We start from the raw sequence: 19739 nt of genomic DNA on the forward strand, positions 1-19739 counted from the left end.
TATTATTATTATTATTATTATTATTATTTTCATTTTATATGGCTACATATAGGTCATATACTTTCAGTTGTGTTCCGATATAGGCTATATACTTTCAGTTTTTGTTCCGATGTATCACCGACGTGTAATGACTACTTAGAAGCCACGTCATCAATTGTTCTCGTTACAGGTGAAAAAAGTATAGTGGCCTATATTGGTACACTTTTTGAAAGTATATAGCCGACATGAGACGAAAATGAGTATATGGGCAAAATCGAGACATTTGAGAAAGTATATAGTCTATTTGTAGCTTTAACCCTCTATAATAATGTAAAGCATGATTTTTATTCCTTCAATTGAATATGATTTTATAAATTCTGGATCTGTTTGTTACTTCATCTTTTGCTATGTAGATCCTTTTTGAACACTTGATCTCTAGTTAGTAATGGACAAAAGCTTGGACCACCATCATGGTTGGCTGACTCAGAATATTAATGTACTGTGGTACTGTACCATTTAGGATGTTCCTGCATGGTTCCTTGGGCATACACTTGCATTAAAGTTCAATTTATTTTGTAGTTTTTGCATAAGCGATAAATAGATATAAAATGTTTTTCTAATAAGTTTCTACTGATAAAAAGCTCTATTAAGATATTTCCTTCGTCCCAATTTAAGTATGTACAGATAATTTACTTTACAGTTGTACCATTTACATTTTAGTTATATATATTTTTATTTATTTATAAAAGTGAACAATTAATTTAGAACAACCGGTAGAAATAAGAAGTAATATTATGAACAATTAAAGTTGGACCTAGTAAGTAGTACCTAAATCTCTGTAGAAAATCCTAGATCCCTCATGTCACCTAACGTGTCGCCTTTTGTATTAGCCAGCTCACAGTGTTCTCTTTTTGTAGCTAACTAGCTATATATATATATATATATATATATATATATATATATATATATATATATATATATATATATATATGTATATGTATGTGTGTGTATACATATACTCCGTATATATTAAATATCTCCCATACCTACTAATGCTATCACTCTCATTTGTCTTGAGACTAGTTTCATCCTTCCTTGATTCCAAATGTGCTATAGATAGATCATTGGCCTTTATTGAACAATATCATTACCTTTGATACCCTTTTAGCCTTAAGGTTTCAAATTTCAATACAGCTTTTGCATCATAATTTTCCACTTTTGATTGAAAATTTATCCTATAAACAACATCTATCTTTTTTACATGGGCATTTTCAACTTCTATCAGGTAATGGTGAATTCACTAACTCAAGAATGGGGCTTCAACTTATAGACAAGACCATGGACACTCGTTTCGAAAACGGGCACGTTAATGGCAATGGTTATGGCAACGGCTACCACGTGTCAAGACACAATTCGTACCATCCGGTCTCAAAGGTATCATTAGCTTGGTTAGATTTAAGAGTTTTCTACATTAGAATTAGCAAATGTGATATAAACAATGAATCCACTCCTGAATATCTCACACTTAACCATGTCCCACTTAACCGGGATACTTTACTTGAAGTTAACGGCGTTAGGACTAGCATTTACTCCGATGGCGTATCAACCCTTTTAAGACGAGACCGGTTAGACAAAAAGTCCGAGGAAGTTACATTTGTTAGTACGGATAGTTTTAGAACATCAGGAAGTGTTAAGTTTGAGGTTTTCGATAAGGATGTTTTGTTAGTTTCTGGTGTGCTCGATATGTGTCATAGTAATGGAGTTAATAGTGAATCGAGTGAGTGTGTTTCTGTGTGGAGAATGGAATGTGAAACGGATATGGTTTCCGGAAACGGGTTGTTGAAAGGTAAATGTAATAAGGGTCTTGAAATGGGTCCACCGTCGATTGAGGTTTGTTTGGCGGGTAGTTTTTCGGGTAGTCCGATAATATTGACGAAAAGTTTAGAAGTTAGTTGTCGAAAGAAGCAAACGAGGAAGGGTGTGCTTGAAGCTATTCCGGAAAATGAAACAATGGTGAATAGAGAAGAGGGTTCATCATCCTGTCTTTCTTTTAAGGTATGTGTTTTCTTGTGTATATGTTTGAAGTCCTTTCATATATTAATAATCAAAATCAACATTTTCATTATGTTTTAATCTGCTGATAGTACGGATGTAAATTGAAACGCCATATAAGAGTACAAGTTATGTAATTTGTACGTCATGCTCTTCATGTATTGTTGGCAGAACGTCATTATTATGTTATACAAACAATTACTTACTCCATCTAAGTGTTCTATTTTGACTTTTCAGAGTTGATTTTTTTTAACTTTGACTTTAAATATTTGTTTGTTTTTTGTAATATTTGATAAGAATTATGAGTGAATTGATATTTAATTAAATATGCTTTTTATTAGTATGAGTTTCATTAAATATTATATAATACAAATAAAAATATTTGATGTCAAAGTTAAAAAGGTTGGATTTTGAAAAGTCAAAACATCCATTCATTTTGGCCTAATAATTATGTTTTCCGGGGATGTTAATTTCAAGTTTCAACAAAAAGGATCTTCATTTTGTTTTAGTTCGTTGATTGCACCGAAGTTATATGTAATGGATGCTAAACTTATTTTCAACTTTTACAAATTTAATATTTTAAAATTCTTTATATATTATTAATGAATTTTTGCCTAACAACACACAACATTGGATGTTTGCGGCAAAGGAATTGTAAAAAGATGAGGTTTTTCCAATTCAGTTAACCGGAAAGGGAGTGATTATGTTTACTTAGATGCACGCGGTCTAATCGTGTTATCACGTGACTATTTTTGACTATTTCCCTTACCACCTTGCCAAGTGAAGTTTTAACCTACCAACACATATAAATCCTCATTTGATGTCATCTACCATCTACGATACATAAAAATGTATTTTTGCTATGTAAACTATGGAACCGCCAAAACCGAATTTACATATATATTTTCAGAAATTTAAGAATTACCAAGCACCATTTTAATGCTCAATTCATTCGATTTGTCTCTTGATAAAATGATAACTGTTTTTATTTGTTTTACGTTGCTACCATCTTTTTTATTTTAAACTTGTTCTCATTGTTTTTCGATATTAAAAAACAAGCGTTTCACATTTAACAATGTTTATAAAGTAGTATGTGAAAAATGTATACAAACCTTATCCTGATGAGGGGGTCAGGTCAGGATAGCATGGCTGCTTGCACTAGTTTCCAAGCTACTGACAACTTCAATAATGGACTTCTTATTCTATTTGTAATAGAGGTGGGATAATCATTAGGGTAAATCACCAAAATACCCATTTTTTTGGTCTTTTCTGAGATGGTACCCAAAAAAAAAAAAACCTTGACAAAATGCCCGCGCAAGGCGCAAGAGACCTTGCGACTTGCGTCCTTGCGCCTTGCGTCCTTGCGCCTTGCGTCCTTGTGTTAAAAAATTAGGTCAAATATAGAAATCAGACACCACATACACACACACACCCCGACACTCAGCTCTTGCGACCACTTTGCGACCGACGGCGATTACAAAGAACCTTGCACTTGCGACCCCCTTGCGACCCGTCTACCCTTGCAACCTTTCTTCTGAGACTCACCACATCACCACCACCACCACCACCATCGCCAGCACCACCGCCATCAGTACATCTCACCACCATTACCATCACCGCCTCCATTAGCATCACCATCACCACCACGATTGAGAAAAAGGAAGAGAAAAAAACCCGACAAAAAACGTGATCAATATGTCACAAGAACAGGTAAGTGTTTCCTTTCAACTATCTCCGTTCGATTACTCCATTTCTATGTCGAAAATGATATATAATTTTTGTTGCACACCAAGTGTTCGATGAAATGCTTCAACGAGCTTGGTGATGCAAAACTCACTTATAGTGTTGCTAGATTTGTTAAAGTTACAGTATTTGGAAGCTAACATTTTATAAAAACTGGAACACGATTGTTTTAGGGCTTAAAACTAGAATCTGGTATAGGCGCAAGGAAAGTCTTGCGTCCTTGCGTTTTGTCCCTAGTAGCTGGCGCAAGGCACGTCTTGCGTCCTTGCGCCTGTGTGATACACGAGACGCAAGGTGCGACTTGCGTCCTTGCGCCTGTATTTTTCTTCTGAAAAACTGTCTGTTTCAGGGATATGTTGAGGCGAAGTTGACGATGAAGAATATGCTTAATGTTATACCTCAACTAAAGGCATCAATGACTGAGAATCAACAAAATTTTTTTAGGGGAACTTGTTTTGGTCCTTGGCTAGATCTTTCTTACACCGGCAATGATCCGGGCCTTGTACATGCAATGCTCCAAAGAAAGAGTGAGCGACCGATAGGAATAGATGAAAAGTACCCTGCTGATGATGAGGAAATATGGTTTAGTTTCCGTCCGAATTTCAAAATTAGATTTAGTAGGCGGGAATTTTGTCTCATCACGGGGTTTAAGTTTAGTCGTCGCACGGACATGGCACATTACATTCCCAGAAGTTATGATGTAGAAACACCACCGATTAGACGACGTTGTTTCCCAAATCGTAAAGTTAATTCAAACATTACAATTACCGATATCCAAAAGCTTTTATATGATGGTGCTGATTTTGTGGTTAGTGATGATGATGTCGTGCGACTAGCCATTATTTTGATTGTGGAGAGAGCGTTTATGGGTAAGCAAGGGATTCATGTGGTGAGCAAAAAATACCTATGGCTAGTCGAAGACTTTGCTAAATTGAATGACTACCCGTGGGGTAATCGTATTTGGGATGCCACTTACCCCGTAGTTAAAGATGGATTTCAAGCTCGGGAAAGTCAGTTAGAGGTGGGAAAGGGTTATACTTTGGTCGGTTTTATGTGGTCATTTAAGGTAAAAATAAACAAGTTTGGTAGATTTGGTTAATACCTCTACATTTGAATCGTATATTATTTTTTTATGCGTCCTTATTTATTTAACTAATTTTGTAGATTTGGATTCTCGAGGCATATCGACGAACAATTAAAAGTTTTGCCCACAAGACAGACAAAAATGGAGTACCGAGGGCCTTATTTTGGAAACGTTCATCGGCTGAGACTTTTTCAGTCACTGATTACCTGCATCTACTAAACGTTATGGTAAGTGTTGTTTTTAACATAAAAGTTTTGTTGGTGCTGGAAGAATACAGAGTAAGGATTTAGGATAAAATGGGTTCTGTGATGGGCGCAAGACATATCTTGCGTCCTTGCGTGACCAAGGCGCAAGGTTCGTTCTTGCGACCTTGCGCCTGCACCTTACGTCATATCGCCAACGCAAGAGTAGTCTTGCGTCATCAGTAATTAGGCGCAAGGACGCAAGACCAACCTTGCGCTTGGTTACTGATGACGTAACACGCAAGGTTCACGGCTTGCGTGTTTGTTTCCGGGACGCAAGGTTTGTCCTTGGGTCCTTGCGCCTTCAGCTAACGTCTTATGGTCAACGCAAGAGTAGTCTTGCGTCATCATTTACGAGGCGCAAGGTTGGTCTTGCGTCCTTGCGCCTTTGGATTTAACTTTTGCTGCTGTTGTACAGGATGATTGTCCGAAGAATAAACGACCTTTTCGTACTCTGCATCCCACTGATGTTGAGAGTGGATGTCAATGGTGGTTAAAAAGTTGCCAATACTTTGATGGGACGGAAGTGGATGAGGAAGTTGAAGAACCTGTTGAAGATGAACCTGTCAATGAGGAACATGGTGGTGGAGAACAGTCTCAATCTCAATCTCAATCTCAGTCTCAATCTCAGACTCAATCAAACTTATCTACTGATGCAAAGGAATTATACATGTCTTTGGTGAAACGGATGGATAGGCAAGAGAAGGAGCTGCAAGAGTGTAGAACGCAAATAAATGATCACGAGAGACGTATATCTGAACAAGAGAAACGAATATCAGAACAAGAGCAAAATCAAGATGAGGAGTTACTTGGTCGATCCTTCTCAGACAATGAAAACGACAAATCAGCTCAACGGATTAGACGTGGAATGAGAGATCGACGACCAACGCGTGTACTAAGCTCCCCTTTCACAACACCGGGATACAGAAAACCAATCGAGAAGGTATATCTTTAATTACATTTTTTTTACCTTAAACTTGCAGTTTTGTCATTAATTATCGAGAATAAACAGGCTGTGTTTGTTAAAAGTAGGCGCAAGGTCATGTCTTGCGTCCTTGCGCTTGTTTTGACAAACAGGCGCAAGGTATGGTCTTGCGACCTTGCGCCTATGTTACATAAATGGCGCAAGGTCATACCTTGCGTCCTTGCGTGTGTCGCAAGGGTTATCTTGCGCCCTTGCGCCTTTTTTCCTGACTTTCTATAATTCACAGCTGTCAGATGATGTTGCTCGCAAAGTGAAAAGGCTGAGGGTGTCTGAGGCTGAGGAGGTTGTTAATCTCGATACTGAAGAACAGGGTGTTGTTGAAGAAGAACCCCACCCTATTGTTGAAGAAGATGTTGTTGCTCCGATTGTGAAAAAGCGTAAACGGTCGCAAAAGGATTGGGTTAATGACGAGGAAATTTGGTCGATGGTAGACAGGCTAGTGAATGATCAAGGAACTCTACTACCACCACCACCCAATGCTTGGAGAGACGGTAGAAAGCACGTTGGGCCTGCAAAAGATCCGAAGAGTATGGTGGATAGTAAGCAAGAAACGCGGTGCATGTTCATTTTTCAGAACGAAAATTTTATATACCTCACACCTGAGTTTTGGATCAGGTTACTTGGTCTTGGATATTCCGGATACTTGGAAAACTTAGTAAGTTGCTCGCTTATTTGTTTTCATTCTTGGAAAACTAAGTAAGTTTCATGCTTATTTGTTTTATCACAATTGTAGCATATTGATGGATGGGCTACACTTATGTTGAGATATCGTCAGAGGGTTCTCCCCCGAGCAAGCCAGTATTCCACTCCTATTATCCCGACCGACTCGTTTGCGTGTAGTTCTTGATGGACTGTCATGCCATTGGGTTTCCTTTCTAGCCTTGCAGCGTTTCAGTCCTATTATGATGATACACAAAGGGAGGAAGAGAAACGGAAAGAAGCGGAGAAAAGAGGAGAAGTAGCAATCACAGGGGAGAATCCACCTGATTATATGATCATTATGTTTATTATTAACATTATTATTATTATTATGAAAATTACTATTATTATTAATTTTATGAACATTATAATAATAATAATTATTATTATCATCATTATTATTTTTTAACATTAAGATTATTATTTTTACCATTATTATTACTACTATCATTATTTATATTACTAATATTACTATTAGTATTATTATTATTACAACAAAAATTCTCTATATAAAAATATATTTATGTATACTAATATTACATAATATTATGTTATAACTAATATAATATTAATTATATTGATATAACGTTAATTAAATCATATATTAAATAAGCATTTTAATATAATATAAATATTAACAAAATTATATATAAAGATTAATCTTAATACATAACGAAATATATATAAATTTTGTTCGATTACAATTATGTGTGTTAATATATATATAAATGACATAGGTTCGTGAATCCGAGGCCAACCCTATACTTGTTCAATGTCGTTATATGTATTTTTACTACAAAATACAGTATGGTGAGTTCATTTGATTCCCTTTTACTCTTTACATTTTTGGGACTGAGAATACGTGCGCTGTTTTTACGACTGCTTTATTAAATGCTTTTGAAATATATTTTGAACTGCGAATACATGAAATGCTTTTATAAATGTTTGACGAGATAGACACAAGCAAAAGAAGTTCTGCGGATTATTATTGAATTATGTGGACATGATAATTGCCACCATTGAATTATGTGGACATGATAATTGCCACCAGTTGATGTGAATGTTATATATCGAGAGAATGATTTTATACACATGTTATGTGTATGTTATTTTTGTGCACAAGATATGTGTACGGTTATTATGATTTATGAAAATGGTTTAGTACACGAGAAAGATGTACTGTATTTAAAAGATATAGCATGTACATTACAGGTGGGTATAGGATTCGGGCCCATTTGTACCATGCAGCATTTAAATTTTGTGGTCTATCAAAATGATGAATTTTATTGTTTTATGATAAACCTATGAACTCACCAACCTTTTGGTTGACACTTGAAAGCATGTTTATTCTCAGGTATGAAAGAAATCTTCCGCTGTGCATTTGCTCATTTTAAAGACATTATTTAGAGTCGATCATCGCAATGGAACCAGATGTTGATGACTTCGTCCAGACGGATTCGGACGGGGTCTGACATCAATCAAGTTATAATCGGGCGCACTTCGATTCGAGTAGCCTCTTGAGTCAGGTTACGTGAGTCGTGACTCGTTCGACAGAAAAAATTAAACACTGTTTTATGTGATCGTTTTTAAATTAATGTATTTTTTATTTTTAGGAATTAAGTTGTAATTTTAAAATAAATTAATTTAGGACTTTTATATATTTCTTGTAATTTTCTATTTTAGGACTTTTTTATTAAATGTAATCATATTATTTTAATTTTAATAGTTTGTTTTATTAAATTTTTTATTTTTTATAATTTACAAAATAATAATATAAGTAATTAAAAATAAATTAAAATTAATAAAAATGAAAGAAAAATGGAAAAGAAATTAAAAATAACCACCCTACCCAGCAACAAGCCACTCAGCACGTCACCAATTATCTAACAGTTTACCAGCATACTCATCAAGCACCCCACTCCCACCCAGCAATAGCCCATCTAGCACCCCACCCCCACTCAGCAACACGTCAATACACCAACACTCCCGAGAGGGTTAAAGATGGTCTTATGGTCCTTATTCGTTAATCTTTACGGTAATTAATAATGTAATACTCCGTATTAGATTTAAGCAAGAGGGAAACACTTTTTTGGGGAGAAGTGGAGGGAAGTATTTTTTTTTAATTTTTTTCGATTTTTTTCAGTCATCAAGATCACATGAAAATATGAACATTTAAAAAAGACACTTTGTGATGAATGTTATTATTTTGGCGGTAAAACGCTCGAAGAAAAAAATAAAAAACATTCATTGAATGTTTTGATTCTGAGTTTTTTTTAAGGGGTTAGAAATTAGGGTTTAGAAATTAGGGGGTTAAAAATTAGGGTTTAGCTATTAGGGTTTAAAAATTAGGGTTTTGAGTTTAGAAATTAGGGTTTAGGGTTTAGAAATTAGGGTTTAGATTGAATATTTTAACACGAACAGTTTAGAGTTTAGGGTTTAGGATTTTGGGTTTAGTCCCTAAACCCAAAACCCTAAACTCTAAACCCTAAACTCTAAATCGGGTTAAATTTCGAAAAGAACATTTCACACAAGATGAAAAAAAATGATGTCTAAATTTTTTTTTTCGAAAAAAACCAAAATTTAAAAAAAAAAATTACTTCTCCCACTTCCCAATAAAAAAAGTGTTTCCTCCTATGCCCTATTCCGTATAACTAGTATAAGACCCGTGAAAACACGGGTTTTTTCTTAAAGTCTTACACAAAACAATTAAAAATACGTTATAATTAATTATCGATTCTAGTGAAAAAAATACATCAAAATTATCGATTCTAATAAGGTGTCAAACATGCCCAAATAAAAATCGGGACCATTCAATTATGAATTGTACAAATGCTTTTTCTTTTTAATATGCTTAAAAAGTAATCCTGCATAGTATTTCAACTATCCTTCATACAGTATTCTTTTCTATGCTTACTTCTAATTTACTATTGCCAAATGTATTACTATTACAAGTTGGTAAGAAGATGATATTACTTGATGATTTGTTTTGTATACATTACTCCAACAAATCGAAATTGGGTTCGTTCCTTGGTTAATTTCACATGTCAATGACTTATCTTACTTTATTCAGCTATAGTTACAGATCGTCCTTTTACAAATACACCAACTTTCTTTTGAGGGTAATGCCTGTAAGGTTAGTTATGATGTCATTTACTCAAATACTTCAAACCAAGTTAAAACGTGACATTCAAGTTAAAGAAATACTTTTGATATGTTAGTAATTATACCGCAAGTTCTTAAACAATACGATACAAATTCATCTCAAATAGATATGGTATACTTGCAACAATGCACAACTCAGTGTTATAGAAAATCCAAGGGTACAAACATCTTTAGCTATTATATTGATGAAGCTAACTATTTAGTTCAACTGTAATAGTTCAAAAACCACAAAACCAAAAACCCACAAAAAATCACAAAACCACAAAGCCATTGTAGTATCGTGATTTCACAAGTCATGTTTTATACAGATACAGGTTTTTTTTTTTTTTTTAAAAAGCGAACTTTTTTTTTTTTTTTTTTGAAAGGCAGAAGTATTATTATTATAACTTTAAAAGATACATGATACATGATGGCATTAGAGATTATGCCATGAGAATTTAATCTAAATCACTATTACAGAATCATAGACTATCGAGACATGCTTCTACAGCTTATGAAAACAGAAACGAAATACAGAATCCCGAGTTATGTTCAGCGTTTAGCCATAATCATCAACGATTATGGAACCACATTCAAAAGTAAAATAACTTTCAAATTAAAAATGAGTTTCTTTAATAAACAATTACTTATCTTGAACTCTGATGATCAAGACATCATTACTTTAACATGGATTTAAGAGTTGATATACTTCATACCCAGCTTAACAATCTAACATTAACAAAATTAAAGTATTAATATAAATTAGACATATACTTCATACCTCAATTTAAATAACAAAGTTCAGTGGAATGAAATAAATTAAAAAAAATAAAAATAAAAACTGTGTAAACATAATTAAACAGATGTGATACATAATCAATTTAGTTACCTTAATCCGAGTTAAAGAAATAAAGAGATAAACAGAAACATGAAGAAATCGAACTAAAGAAATCAGAGATAAACTTGAAGTAATCGAAGATAAACCTGAATCCAAGTTAAAGTACAGTTACAAAGGGGATGAACAAATGGCAAAGGTGATGAACACGAACCTGAATCGGAGAGAAACATGAAAAAATCGAGCCTGATGAAATTCTCAAGAATGCCAAAAAGGAGATTTTATATTGATACTGATTTGTGTTGGAAGAAGGAAAAGAAAGAGGCTAATTTTTTTTTAAAAATAATAAAGAGGAGATATTATCATACGCTCAGGTAAGTAAGCGCTAATAGAGTAAAAATCTTGTAGGGGAGATGATATTTTCAACATCCAATTTACTTGTTTCACCAAAATTTACTAAAAAAGTCTTAATGATAAGTTTACAAAAATTATTTAAAGTTTTTTGTTAAATTATATGTAGGGATATTTTGGGAACAAATCATGATTGAATGGTGAAACAAGGAACATGGAGTGTGAATATATCATCTCCAATCTTCCAAAGGAAGTTTTAGGTGAGTATTATTATATTCTTTGATTAATTAATTAATTAATTAAATTAAATAGATATTAGAAATGATTATTATTACATCATCCAAATTAATGTCATAACATGTATATAACCTGAAAGGGCAAGCAAGCTAAGTGATGTCATCAACATCACCAAATTATATATGGTGAATGATTTTCATACACACTTTTTTGATCCTCACACACCAATTGATTATTATTAGAAGAATAAAAGGTTAAAATAGGTGTGTGAGAATCAAAAAAGTGTGTGTGAGAATGATCCCCATTATATATAAAAGTAAGATAAATAATATATTTAATTAATAAACAAATAAACAAATAAAAGAATAATAAACCGCTATATCAACCGATAAGGCAAACCAAATTCCGTTCCACTGTTTCATTTCCCAAATCACGATGATCGGTGGTAACAACAACACTGGATCGAAGAAACGACATCGTGTAAATAGCAGCAGCCGTTTATCATCCACCGCTGCGTTAATTGATTCATCACTTGGTGACGTAACCCTAACAGAAGCATCTAATAAACCGTTACCGTCATCTTCATCTTCAATCCGTCGATCAAACTCACGTCACTCTATGCATCTTCTTCCAATCGCACCGTCAGTTTCTAACGGATTTAACGATCTTAAAACCGCTGACGTCATCCTCCGGCTATACCTCGATCAATCATCGCCGTTTGATTCCGAAGATTCCGAAACGCAATTGGCGGTTGATTCGTCGTCGGAGTTTCAGATTTATTTACATTCATCGGTTCTCCAGCGATCGAAGTATTTTGCTGCGCTTTTATCTGATCGTTGGAAGAAGGATTCAGGTGAAATTGATTATTATCGGTTTAATTTAGCTGTTCCGTCATCTGTAGGTTCGATTAATAATCATGTTACTGTTTTACAACTACTTTATAGTAATGAGATTTCGAGCGCTATTGATACTGCATCTACGGCGCTCGATTTACTGCCGGTAGCTTTAGAATTACTGTTTGAGGACTGTGTAACGGCATGCGTTAGGTACCTTGAAGCGGTGCCGTGGACTGAGGATGAAGAACGAAATGTCTTGAGTTTGATTCCTCTTTTACGTGATGAGGAATCGTCCGAACTGTTAGCTAGGGTTTCGCCTCCGAAATCGGATTTATCAGAGGAAATGCTTCAGGGATTGATATTTACAGCGATACAGAACCATCCTAATATGGCATTTGCGAAGGCGTTTGTTGCAAAACTGTTGAGAGATTTTTCTTCTAGAGAGTCTGCGAAGAGAGTGTTGGATAAGTCTTTTGAAATTAGTTTGAAGGTAGTGAAGGAGTCGTTGGAGGAGTATTCTAGTCCGGATTTTCGAGGAGATCATAACGAGACTGAAGCAATTCAGAGGTTGAATTTGCATACTGCGATGACAAATGGGAGACATTTGATGTGGTTAATTGAGCGGATGATTGAGCTGAGAGTGGCGGATACTGCTGTGAAGGAGTGGAGTGAACAGTCTGCATTTACTGCGGATTTGCAGAGGGCGTTTAGGGATGATGCGTGGAGGAATATTGTTCCTGGTCTTCCTGCTGTTGTTCTGAGGTGTACCTTCAAGCTTGCCAATGCAGTTGCTGCTGGTGTTATTTTGGCTTCTAGACAGGTTTGTTCATTTTCATTTTCTTTTATGTTGGTGCATGTCCTTTGTATATTTCTCTTATATTCTTTGTAGTTAATAGTTAATTCGTAAGTTACTTGCTGTTTTTTAAACATCTATGATTTCCATTTGGTAGTTTATACATTGGAGAACCGAGCATCTTTTGGTTTATAATTGATCTGATCTCGCATCATGTAGGATTCATTGATTTATCTAGGTGTAGTATGGTTACCATTCTTGTAGGAGAAATGATAATGCTTGAATATCTATCCTAAATATATAGATTGAAATTAGTAAATGGATATATGTAGCTCTAGTTGGATGTTTGTTTTGTTTCTACTGTAGCATGCTGTGCTTTGGTTCTTGATATTTTCTGTCTCTCTTTTCTAGAACATAGCAGCTATTTATACGTTTGGAATTCACTTGTACGCTGGTCTAGGAATACTTCTCTCGGTTCAGAGAAGAACGATATTGTGATTCGTTCATACCAAAACTAGTGTTTTATATCAAATACCAAAGCGGTATAAAATTGTTTCTATCCTACACGATTGTAATGAATTTCCGGTTGTAGTAATCCATATAAGGTTTGCTAGTAATGATACAACTGGAGGGAATACTATGAAGATATCTATAATTTATTACTACATAATAGTTTTACTTTGCAAATTGAAATTAGTCAATATGATTTGCCAAAATGAAAATATGATTACTAGTTTAGGCCTATACTTCATGCATGTTCACGAAGATTGTTTTTTATTTATTTATACATCACACAAACTGAAATGCGACGACGTGAACTAGCATGTGTTGCGTGTTTTTAGTTAACATCTATTCATTGGAAATTATACTTTATCAAGGTTTTTGTGTGAATGATAGAGGCCTGTACATTCACAATGATTAGATGGCATTACATTGATATCTTCCACAACTTCTAACCCATTTTTTGATTATTTACAAATCAAGCATAAAAACGATTAATTGCTGACACTTCACCATGTAGATCTAATTAGTTATGTTGATATTAAAGTTTACTTTTTACATCTAAACCTAGGCTTCAATTCTTGATCCTGTTCACTTACTTTGGTTTGGTCCCATGCGATCGATCAAATGTTTAGTTGTGCCTAACAACAGGCGTTCACATTACAATCAAAGCAAGTTCATAAAAGCATCATGTAAGATGTCACATACTCAGAATTTATGTAATGTATTTTTTTTACTGTAGAACATTTTTTATTTTTTTTTAACTTACGCGGTCCTTCAAAAGTTAATATTTGTGTGTGCGTATGTGTGTAAGGGCATCTTTGAGACATGCCTCTGATAAAAAAATTGTTTTTCAGTTCGCTCCGTTGAAAACTATTTCCTGACTCCATCCCTGCACATGTAGACATATAGTGTATTTGGGTTGAAATGTACTCTGAAAAAGTCGAGTTAACAATCCCACGTTGCAGGTTAGGTTGAAGCTAGTGAAAGATTGGTTGCCAGTGCTGATTGTATGCAAAGACAGCATAGCACCATTGCTTACAAATCATAAATTATTGTATCTAGAACTGGAAGAAACATTCTTGAAAATCATATCAACACTTCCCATGTCTGAAGCACAAGAATTGTTGCAGCAATGTCTAGGTTTCTCAACTAGAAATGTTGAAGACTGCCCCCATTTGGTTTCAGCATTCACCACCTGGTTTCGACGTGCCAACCGCCCATTACCAGGTGATCAACACCAACATAACTGAGCATTACGTATCCTAAATCAGTGATGAAGATAAAGCTTTAAGCTTTATCGAGTAAAATTATAAACTCCTCTTTGCATGGAACTTTGTGTCTTGTACATACAAGTAGTTTTTTGAGTCATCTGGCATGAAATACCTGTTCGTATCTTTGTAAATTTTGGTGTAGTTGGCATGGATGTTTTATCAGATTTTACTAAGGGATGGTCTCGTAGTGCAATGCAATTCCACATCCATACAAGTACCACGGTTGAAGTTTTTTTCAACTGGAAGTTGGATCGGACTTGCTATTGGAACTCAGTACAGGTGGTAAAATGGGCGGGTTGGGTTGGTTATGGCTCAAGCTAGATCTATGTCATAATGTGTAATCTTCTAGATGTCGTGCTAATCCATCAACATGTATTTATTCCTTTCCTAAAGGCAATATGAAAAAAAAGTTCTTGCAATTATTTGAAATTCCCTATAATTTAAGTTTTTGCAATTATTGTGATTTTGTTGGTTATCAATAGATGGTTTTTATTTTTCAACGTACCTAAATTTTTAATCTTCCTTTTTTCCTCCATTTTTTTAGTTTTTCTAGTCGTTTCCTTTGATATAAAAGAAGGTCCGTGTAAGATATCTTCTATCTTACATGTTAATCCAAAGAGTGTAATATGCATAATGTGCATCTCAACCCTCATTCACCTTCTTCTTGTTTTATCACGGAGTACTCGTATTTTTTTACTTAATGTTTAGGTCCCTTTTTTTTTTGGGCAAAAATAAGCTAACAAATGTTTATGTCTATTTATTTTATCTGAAAATTAATAACCCATATCTTCTATCTTAATTGTCTCAAAACGATCACATTATCACACTAACTTATATTTCTACTTTTTTTTTTTTTTTTTTTTTTTTTTTTTGAGTATTTTACATTTTAATGAAAATAAATCACTTCTAAAAAGACTTCCACGCTAGGATTTTCACGAGGACAGTGAGTCCTCTGAAAATTATTTCTCATAACAGATTACTGAGTAATAACCTTAGCTTGAAGATTTCGACTTGCTTATATATTTGAATATGCCATTATATTCTGTTGCTGGATAAGATCGGCAGAATCTCCAAGGGACCACCGCTTGATTAGTCACCACTCGCCACCAAAAATCATCGCCTTTTTCTTTTAAAATATTCAAAATCTCAGAAAAAGATTCAAGAAAAAGTCACCACTTTATTATTTCTTGATAAAGGCCAAAACTTCAATCTGCCCTTTTGTCCAAGTAACTTGTTAGTAAAATGGTTCACACCTTTTGATACATACATTGGTAATGCTAATGCTAATTAAGGTGAATTAAGCCGTTTACTTAAATTGCTCAAACAAGTTGATTCATCAAGCACTCGAAGAGACATAGCCAATTAAGTTGAATCAAGCTTATTACTTTAAAAATAACCTTATATAAACGGCCCTACTAAACATGCCAGACATATAAGCAACTATCTTGAAATGGAAATCGCGTATTGCTTATCTGAGTACCAAAGGGTTATTGTCTAGCGATATCGAGATGTACGTTATGTTTTAAGTTCAAGTGTTGGTAACTTAGGTGCTTATTGTATACGATACACAGTTTTTAAAATAAACAAATGAGCAAACAAACACTTAAATAAGCAATCTCAAATGCCCTTAAAAACTCATATATAATCAGCTGGCACTAAAATTATGCAATCCCAAACAGCCTTTGGAATTTCAACAAATTGTAATGTGGGTTTTGAAAGTTTCCAGCCTACAATCTAGAAGCTCACCTTCTAGATGTTCAAAGTAGCCTTCTTTGAACACCATGTAGAAGAAGCAAAGATGAACACGATGACGGCCGCCCACCATCTCCGTTCACACCATTCCACCGCCATAGAAATTTTACTATAAATAGAGGTGCAAACCTCAGTTGTAAATCATCCCAAATCATTCAGAGAAGTGTAATCACAACCTAGAGAGTGTGTGTGAGCTTGAGAATTTTTTTTTTTTTTGTAAGAGTTTTGTAATACTCTGTAAATCTATTCTTGTGAGTAATAGAGTTGTTTTTCTCTCAAATTTATATCTCCCAACGTCCAGACGATCCTCTCTTCCTAACAAGTGGTATCAAGAGCTTGGTTAGAGACGTTGGTTGAGTTTTTTGGGTCTTCTGAAGTTTTCTCAAAATTCAATTTTGAGTGTACCATTGGATTCGTCTCGTCGAACCGAGTCCAACGCAAAAAACGGCGGCTTAAACGGAGTTATAACGAGCCCAGAAAACTCGGTCAAAGTTTGGTCAACTCGCCGGAATCTCGCCGGAGAAGACGACCGGTGCCGGAATTTCCGCCGGAGAAGACGATCACTGTAGCAATTCACTGTAGTAGCTGGCACTGTAGCAAGTCACTGTAGCGGCACTGTAGTGTTACTGTAGCAATTCTAAAATTTTACAATTTGGTCCCTGAAATTTTCAGAATTTCATTCTTGGTCCCTGAAGTTTATAAAAATTATAATTTTGCCCCGTAAGTGGAATTTAAGCCGCGAAGTGTCTATTCCACCATTTTCAACCGTTCCGGACGTAACGGTGATCTCTGTTTTTTACAATTCAACCCCGTTTGTGTTGAAAAATTATTTGTAAGGTGATAATGTCCACAGAAGAGTCAACATCATCTTTCGGAGCTATGATTATGCTCACAGCCACAAACTACACGCTGTGGAAACCTCGAATGGAAGATCTCCTCAGCTGTAAGGATTTGTTCGATCCTTTTGAATTGAAGGGTATAAACCCTGATTCTGCCAAAGAGAAAGAGTGGAAGAAATCAAACCGAAAATGTAATGACCCGCATTTTTCCGATCATTCTATACTTATAAGATTAATATTTACATAATTAAACTTACCAACATGATAAGCAATCCAAATTGTTGAGAATTATGTTTTGAAAAGAGTTTTACACAACGTTTGACCGTCTAGTTGACCGATGATATCACGAACTATATAACATATGATAATTATACGTTTGTGTATATATATGTATATATACATATTTAACATGATCTAAGAATGTTGTAATATCTCATTTTGTATTAATAACAATAAGTTATAAGTATATTTTGAAACTACTAACTTAAGTTTTCAAAACGATAATCATACGTAACGTTATTTGACATAAATACTTATGACCTATAATGTTTATACATATATCGTATATGTAATGTATTTAATCACTTTTTAAGGACTTAAATACATAAAACAATATAAGTGTATTCACAAAAGATAGCTATATTTGAATTCTCATTCCATTTTTCACAAGATTTCTATACGTATATCTAGAGTATATGTACTCGTATCATACCTAGCTTCTATACGTATTTACTATTAGTATATACACATCAAATCACCACCTAACTAGCCATTATTACTGCCCTAGATGAGAGGTAATTAGAATTTGGAAGTTTGTTGACTAATTTCACAAAATAACAACTTGAAAATCTTGTCCATGTTTCCATGAAAAACGTTTTTTTTAAGGCTTTATATACTCCATCCATTTTCAATCTTTACTACCTCATTTTCTCTAAACAAAACACAATCTTAAGAACCTTAAGTGTTCATCATAATCCCAGCAAGATACCATGAATATCTAGCTTCAAAAACATCACTTAATCACCATAATAAAACCCTTACAAAAACACTTCAAGAATCCTTTCAAGAACACAAGTTTACTTCCAATCTTTCATCCAATTCCATCACCCTTTTGGTTCTAGGTTCTTACTCCTCTTTTACAGCAACCTTGTCCAAGGAACTTGAGGTAGTAACTATGTTCATAACCTTATTCGATTCATATATATATAGCTATCTTATTTTGTGGTATAAAATTTTAACAACAAGAACATAGTTTGAATATTTTCAAACTTGTTTGCAAACTAAATAGATCCTTCTAACTTAACTTTTAAAATACTTCAAGACCTGTAATATATCTTAAATATATGCTAATTTAACAAGGTTTAACTTGGTTTTTCAAAGAACACCTTAAAAACTGTTTTTACGACGTCGGAGTGTAACCGGGGGCTGTTTGGGGTTGGATAATTAAAAACCATCTTGAACTTTGAATTGGAGGTTTATATTCTGGAAAAATGATATTTCTTATGAATATTTTAACACATAAAAATTTCATGATTTAATTCAAAGTATAAGTGTTTTTAGAAAAATGGTCATTAAATGATATTTTTGTAACAAAAATGATTAACTTCATAAGTTTCACCAAAGTTTGACCTTTGACCTGTGATTTCGAATACAAACTAAGGTATTTACAGTTCATATTCTTAAAGAGGGACTCGATCCAAGGAAGTGGCAAGTTGAACCAACGAAAACGGAGTTGTAACGAAGAAACTATGACCAAAACAAAATCGGATATCCAAGACTTGTTTAGTCACGAAAATAATTGGAGAAAAATTAAATAAATCACATCTTTTTAAAATAACATGATATTTTATATATATGTACTCATAATTTAATTTTATATGGTTCAGGATCACCCGTAAACAATACGAGAAGATTAATCATAAGATCCCATGATTGTACGCAACACGTCATTTGACAACACCGGTACTTTATGTACGCAACACGTCATTTGACAACACCGGTACCGTGGGTCAAGATTAATCTCGACCAATACATATTCGATGGGGGTTTTATTTATTTCATTGGGGGTTTATTAAACACCTAAAAATGAACCATTAAAATTGAATTACTAACATCGAGCTGCTAACTACGGACTAAGGAATTATTAAAAGTATTAAAAGTATAACAAGTATATATATGTGACGATTTTTTAAAAAGAAAAGGTATTGATATATTATATATGGATAGGTTCGTGATATCAATCGGAGACCAAGTCTAAATTACATATCTTCAAGACGAAAGTGAGTATATAGTCCCACTTTTAAACTCTAAATATTTCGGGATGAGAATACATGTATTTTATGTTTTACGTTATGGACACAAGTAACTGAAAAATATATTCTACGTTGAGTTGTACC

At 34.1% G+C, this 19739-nt stretch overlaps 3 protein-coding genes across 4 annotated transcripts; all 3 read left to right on the forward strand.

The window, feature by feature from the left end:
- The first annotated feature begins 1084 nt into the window (after positions 1 to 1084).
- On the forward strand, positions 1085 to 2168 carry LOC139887935 (uncharacterized protein At1g01500-like). The gene is made up of 3 exons (XM_071870981.1): positions 1085 to 1154; positions 1265 to 2034; positions 2124 to 2168. The coding sequence occupies exons 2-3, from the start codon at positions 1291 to 1293 to the stop codon at positions 2166 to 2168; spliced, it is 789 nt and encodes a 262-aa protein (XP_071727082.1). The 5' UTR covers positions 1085 to 1154; positions 1265 to 1290.
- Positions 2169 to 3726: 1558 nt separating this feature from the next.
- On the forward strand, positions 3727 to 6932 carry LOC139887936 (uncharacterized). The gene is made up of 6 exons (XM_071870982.1): positions 3727 to 3741; positions 4124 to 4840; positions 4939 to 5085; positions 5519 to 6043; positions 6312 to 6740; positions 6819 to 6932. The coding sequence occupies exons 1-6, from the start codon at positions 3727 to 3729 to the stop codon at positions 6930 to 6932; spliced, it is 1947 nt and encodes a 648-aa protein (XP_071727083.1).
- A 4782-nt stretch (positions 6933 to 11714) lies between these two features.
- LOC139890959 (BTB/POZ domain-containing protein At1g63850-like) lies at positions 11715 to 15181 on the forward strand. Of its 2 annotated transcripts, XM_071873895.1 has the most exons (3): positions 11715 to 13004; positions 14050 to 14170; positions 14447 to 14556. In XM_071873895.1, exons 1-3 carry the CDS (start codon positions 11784 to 11786, stop codon positions 14449 to 14451), a joined length of 1347 nt encoding a protein of 448 aa, XP_071729996.1. In that variant the 5' UTR covers positions 11715 to 11783; the 3' UTR covers positions 14452 to 14556. The 2 variants fall into 2 exon arrangements, with proteins under 2 accessions (XP_071729996.1, XP_071729995.1); XM_071873894.1 differs by lacking the exon at positions 14050 to 14170 and having other exon boundaries at positions 14447 to 15181.
- Positions 15182 to 19739: the final 4558 nt, after the last annotated feature.

Source organism: Rutidosis leptorrhynchoides, chromosome 2 (genome assembly GCF_046630445.1).
Source record: "Rutidosis leptorrhynchoides isolate AG116_Rl617_1_P2 chromosome 2, CSIRO_AGI_Rlap_v1, whole genome shotgun sequence".
Lineage (NCBI taxonomy): Eukaryota > Viridiplantae > Streptophyta > Magnoliopsida > Asterales > Asteraceae > Rutidosis > Rutidosis leptorrhynchoides.